Raw genomic sequence first — 6,019 nt, forward strand, 5'->3', positions numbered from 1 at the left:
TGTCCCCTGCATCGGCAGGCGGACTCTCAACCACTGCGCCACCAGGGAAGCCCTTAAGTTTTGTTTTTAGGGACTTTCTGGAATTTGTTTTTTTAATATTTTCAATCTGAGGTTGGTTGAATCTACAGGTGCGGAACCCACGGATTCGGAGGGCCAACTGTATGAGTTGAATGACTGGGAGGAGAGTGCGGAAGTCCAGAGTGGGGAACAGAGTGGGTTGGCTGTCACCATCATCTCCCTTTCTCGACATAGGACTCCTGAGAACTGGGTCTCTGCTTGGGGTCCTTTGGGGTGTTGAGCATGATGCTCTATTCCTCAGTTCATTTCAAAGGACACAGATATGGAGCGCCTGCTGTGCGCCAGGCAGAGTGCTAAGCACTGGGAACCCAAGGATGAAAAGTCAAGAATCCTGAAGGAGCTCAGTGCCCAGAGTAGGGTGTGCCTTAGTAATAATATCAAACATCCTCATCAGCATAGCCATTTATTGAATACTTGTCATGTGTCAGATACTGCCCTCTACACTTGTCATATAGTTATTCATTTAATCCTCACAACAACTCTACTGTTATTAGCTCCATATTACAGAGAGGGGAAAGAGGCACAGAGAGGTCGGTGCACCTATTCACTGTCACACAGCTAGTAAGAGATTGGGTAGGGATTCAGCCCAGAAATTGGTGGAGATAGGCAATGGCTCCAAAGAGGAGGGGGGCAGGACACCCTCTCCCATCACACACTCCGTGATGGGGAGGCGGGCAGACTCACACACCTCGGGTTTGGGGAGTTATAGAAGTGGGGACACTTTGAGGCAACAGGCAGGGCAATCAGAGGCAGCACCATGAAGGGGTGACTACCAGACTCTGGAGCCACCTGCCTGGGTTTGAGTCCTGACCCCAGCACTTTCTAGCTACCTAACCTCTTTGTGCCTCAGTTCATCCATCTGTAAAATGGGGATAATTGCACCTACCTCTTAGGGCTATTATAAGGATTAAATAAGTTATCATTCGAGGCTGAGAGGCTGAAGAATGCTTCTTTCTGGGAAAACCACAACCATGAGGCTGGTTTCGCAGCTGCCTTCAATTCTGCTCCTTTTTGCAAACATCTCACTTTAAGTCCACCCCATCAGGCATTTACTTGGAATTTGCTATAGGTGATGAAGTTCACTTAATAAAAATTTCTATACAGCTTTACCTTAGAAACTTGGTTTGGCTACATGTCCTTTTTTTTTTTTTTTTTTAATTGAGGTAAAATGTACATAACATGGAAGTAGCCATTTTATGGTGAAAAATTCACCGGCATTTAGTACATTTACAATTTGGGGTAACTGTATGTAATTCCAAGACATTTTCATCCCCCGCAATGGGAAACCCTATACCCATTAAGCAGTCGCTTCACTTCCCTCCTTCTCCCAGCCCCTGGCAAGCACTAACCTGATTTCTGTCTCTATGGATTTACCTATTCTGGACATTTCTAGTGGAATCATACAGTATTTGTCCTTTTGTGACTAGCTTCTTCCACTTAGCATAAAGTTTTCGAGGTTCACCTATGTTGTGCCATGTATCAGTACTTCATTCCTTTTTGTGGCTGAAAATATTTTGTTTACCCATTCATCTGTTGATGGAAATTTGGTTGTTTCCACCTTTTGGCCATTGTAAATAGTGCTGCCGTAAACATTTGTGTACAAGTTTTTGTTTGAACACCTGTTTTCCATTCTCTTGGGTATACACCCAAGAGGGGAATTGCCGGGTTGCATGGTAACTGTTTAACGTTTTGAGGAACTACCAAACTGTTTTCAACAGTGGCTGCACCATTTGATATTCCCACCAGAAATTCCTCCACGTCCTCGCCAACACTTGTTATTTTCTCACTTTTAAAATGTATTTATTTACTCGTATCAGAGCCAGCCTCATGGCTTTATCTATTGGGGTTCACACTGCTTTGGGGTTTGGCAGCGGCACTCTTCACTTTGCACTGGAATCTCCTGGGTTTTTATATATTTATTTCAACAATCCAATGCCTGAGCTGTACCTGAGTCTGGGCCCAGGCAGCAGCAATAGCTTTTAAAGCTCCCTAGGTGATTCCAGTGTGCAGCCGAAGTTGAGAATCTTTGTATCAAAGATTCCAGGCCCCTCTCGGTTATATGCTCTTTATAATCAGAAATTTAAATCGTGTTTAACTAGCTAGGCCAGGCCCACATTCATCTGAGAAATGGTGGGGGAGTGATCCATATATCTGTCAGACATTGTAACCCTAACAGCTAAGGCCAGTTCTTTTTTTTTTTTTTTTTTTTTTTTTAAGAGAGGAAGTGATTTCACCACAGCTGCACACAGGGGGCAGGGAGGCAGAATGTCTCCTAGGGTCCCAAGTGAACTGGTGAAAAAGCCAAAAACAAAACAGTAGAACAAACGGCTACTGGGTAGCGCTCACCCCTGCCTCGCCCCCCCACCTCTCTTCACAAGAGAGGTTTGGACTGCAGCCCCATAGAATGGCCTGTGCATTCTCCCAGCTGGGGAAGTTTCCAGATAGCACCCCAACTTCCCTGCCACGCCACTGTCTTCTCCTTTTTAACAGAAATCTTTTCTGTTTTCCATTCTCTTCTTCCCAGGAGGTAGTTATTGTTGCTAACTGTGCAGGACAGTGTGGCTTTTTCTCTGAGTTTTTAAAAACTGTTGCAGACGTGCAAGTTGGCCTGACTGCCAATAAGCAGATGGGCCCATGTGAATGTGAGTTTTGGATAAGAGTAATATCTAACATCGAGTAGGATTTTGCCAAGAGGTCACTTTTCCGCTCTAAGTATTGACTTCAGCTTATTTTCACCGCCCTCCAGCCACTCCCACCGCCCCCCCTCAGGAGCACCTGCAATGGAACAGCGGTGTACCATGGGGACCCGCGGGGCATCACAGCGAGAGGGGGTCAGGAGGGACCACACGTAGCAGTGGGGCCTGTGTCTGGTGCTTTGGGGAGAGTTTAAGGAAGCCGGGTGTCGCTCTGGATTGGATGCTGTCAGGAAGCAGGGGTGAGTCCTGATCAGGCGTCTCAGTCATCTTACCGGAGAAGCGGGGAACACCAGACAAAGGCTAGGATTGGTGAAGAAGCAGCAGTCACTCCTAGGAGCCAGGACCCAGGGATGCTGGGTGGGTGACTTTGGTGGTTTGGACAAGTTCCTGCTTTGTCCGTGTTTTGACATGATTACGGAGTGGTCTTGTTTTTGTTCCGTCCCATCCTGGTCACAGAGTGGCCTTGTCTGATGTCAGGGTTCTGGGGATTGTTTATGTTCAACAGGAGGGCACCTGGCCAGCTCCTGCTGGATGCCAGGTACTGCTTTTCTCTGTCTCAGGCCTCCTTTGGGCCAAGAGGAGACGAGGGCAGGCAAGAGGACATTAATCCATGATATCTACATTTTCACCATTGCCAAGATTTTGTTGATGAGGAAATGCAGGCTGGCGTTGAGTAAGTCTCTCCTGCTTTTTTGTTGCAGGATAAGTTGCTGAATTCTCTGATGTGATAACAGCTGCACAGGATACACTGGTCAACTCTAACACAGGCAATTCCCACAGACAAAGTGATTATTCGTCCTCTAACAGGCCTTGAAGCCAGGGGCCTAGATTATAAAACCCAGGCAAAAAGAACATGTTCCAGAATCCAAATAGGTACTCACAGCCCAGATGGAGGTATTTAAAAAGGCCTCAAGCCCTTGATTCCTGTCCATGTCCTACCTGTAACAGTCTCGCCAGGATTGTGTCATTGGTAGGTAATATAGGCACTGTGAACATGCTTAAAATTACCCAACAATGCCGGCTCCATTTCAAGGCCCATTTATCTCTGATGCTATGCTAACATTATGAAGGGTTAGCGTTTTGTTGTGGCTTTCTGATTAGTTAATGGCAGAGTACCTCAGGGACTTTTATCTCCGTCTATTTTGCACCTGCAGAAGCAAGGCAGGGGACTATCGCTGGCCAATGCCACCTGCCCTGGAGAACACAAGCTGCTGAGCAGGACCGGCTACATAATTTGCAGGCCCAGTACAAAATGAAAACACGGGGCCCCTTGTTCAAAAATCATTCACAATTTCAAGACAGCGGGAGCAGAAAGTTAAACCAAGTGCAGGGCCGTTCTGAGCCTGAGGAGGCCTGTGGAGCCTTGCTGCCCCTGCAATGTGGCAGACAAGGACAACTGGGTTCCCCGGGACCTGACTCCGGAGGAATGGCCAGACTGGAGAGCATCCCAGGAAGCAAGCAAGAGCTGCGGTCTGAAGAATAGAGACTGAAGGCTGAGATAGCAGAAGAGCTATGGAAATTGAGGACCCTGGGATCCACAGAAGAAAGGAAAACATGCAGGGCAACAAACAGGTGGCCTGGGCTGGAGAAAATTAATGTGGGCGCTGAAAAGGGGCCCCGGTTCTTAACAGGATGGTCTATTAAAGGACACTTGTGAAGACACTGCCCAGTTCCTGTGGAAAGGTGAAGGACTCAGCGAAACAGCCACTAGGGACTGTTTGCAGGAGAGATTAAGCTTAATATCTAGGTTCCTCCTGCACTCGTGGAGGTACAAGAGTTCACTGATCTAGACTTTGTCCAGCCATTACAGCAATTCCTGAGGAGCCTGGGAACACCTAGAGAGGCACAGAGGACTGATGAGGTGATGGAGGCATTTGCCCAGTGATACTGTCAGTGTCATAAAGAGGGCTTTAGTGCCCAGACACTGATGTTCTCTCCTTTGTCACATCTTGTTGATCACCAGCTACAACCTCGAAGTCAAAGACAAGCTCACAGCGAAAAGGTTCACTGCCACGAATGTAGACATCAGTGGTGGACGAGCATCTCTAGAAGCTGTAGTTTCTCAAGTCAACATTAACAACGTTTTCCTCTCACTTGCTTCTTCCCCATTCCCATTTATCGCAAAAACGTAGGCAACTAACTTGAATACCCAAGAACTTTCTGTTCTGTGCCGAAACGCAGAGCCGGCCCTGGCTATAGATAATGTAAATGACAATTCTAATAGATTAAATTGTAGCATTTGAAGAGTTAAGGAAAGGGCGGCAGTACTTTTAGACTCCAGGGTGGATCCCAGCAATTTATTTTCTTGGCTTGGCCAGGAAATCAGAGGGGCCTGGGCTCGGGGGGCCGGTCTGGGGGAAGTGCAGGGGGTGGGCCCCCCGGAAGTCGTGCTGCGTGGTTTAAACCTAAGGTGACCTAACGGATGGCGGGAGCGCCCGCCCGATCCTCGGCGCGGGGCGCGGCCATTGGTGACGCACGCCGGGGAGCACGGCGCCCACGTTTCCACCGTTGCCTTAGCGCGGCCTCACACCCGGCGCTCGGAGTTCGGGGCTGCGGGCGTCCTCGCTTCCTCCCTCCCGGAGGCGGGCCCGACCCCGCCCCCGCGCCCCGGGTGGCTCCCGGCGGTCCCTCCTACCTCCTACCCTCGGCCTCCCCGGCGCGGCGCACTCCCAGCCGGCCGCAGCCTGACACGCCGCGCGGCCCCCCAGTCTCCCCGGCCGCCTCCCCCAGGCATGGCCCAGGGCCTCGCCTCACTATGGCAGCAGCACGGCACAGCACCCTTGACTTCATGCTCGGCGCCAAAGGTGAGGGTGCGCGCCCGCCACCTGCCCCGTCGCTCCGCCGCCGGGCGGGTTGGGGCCGGCGGGGCCGGGCGGGGCGCGCGCCGCGGGCCGAACAATGCGGACGGCGGCGCGGCCCCGGCCCCGGCCCCGGCGCTGGCGTCTCCCGGGCTGCCGCTTGCACCGGCGCCCGCGTGGAGGCCGCGCTCCTGCTCCCGCCGCACTCCATCCCGGCGGTAGCGCGGGGCCCGGGGGTGCCGCGCCGGCTCCCTCCTCTACCCCGACCGGGCCGCCCTCCGGGGCCCAGGTCGCCCACCCGCGCCCTACGCGGGCTCGGCCGCCCCCGCCGGGGGTCCCCTCGCGCCCTGGGCGCGGGAGGAAGAGTCCGGGTGGCCGCGGCCCCCCCCCCCTGGGGCGGGGGGCGTGCGAGGGGCTCATTCGGTGGGCCTTGCCCCCCTCCCCCCG

The 6,019-nt window shown here is 52.0% G+C and overlaps 1 protein-coding gene across 1 annotated transcript in view; it reads left to right on the plus strand.

Annotated features, from left to right (window-relative positions):
* The first annotated feature begins 5,268 nt into the window (after positions 1–5,268).
* The window catches only part of SMS (spermine synthase), a 51,656-nt gene continuing 50,905 nt past the window's right edge, over positions 5,269–6,019 (plus strand). Inside the window, exon 1 of the mRNA XM_024115272.2 lies at positions 5,269–5,578. Coding sequence (XP_023971040.2) covers positions 5,530–5,578 — 49 coding nt within the window. The 5' untranslated portion in view covers positions 5,269–5,529. The remainder of the gene's footprint in view (positions 5,579–6,019) is intronic.

Source organism: Physeter macrocephalus, chromosome 21, assembly GCF_002837175.3.
Source record: "Physeter macrocephalus isolate SW-GA chromosome 21, ASM283717v5, whole genome shotgun sequence".
In the NCBI taxonomy this organism is placed as follows: Eukaryota; Metazoa; Chordata; class Mammalia; order Artiodactyla; family Physeteridae; genus Physeter; species Physeter macrocephalus.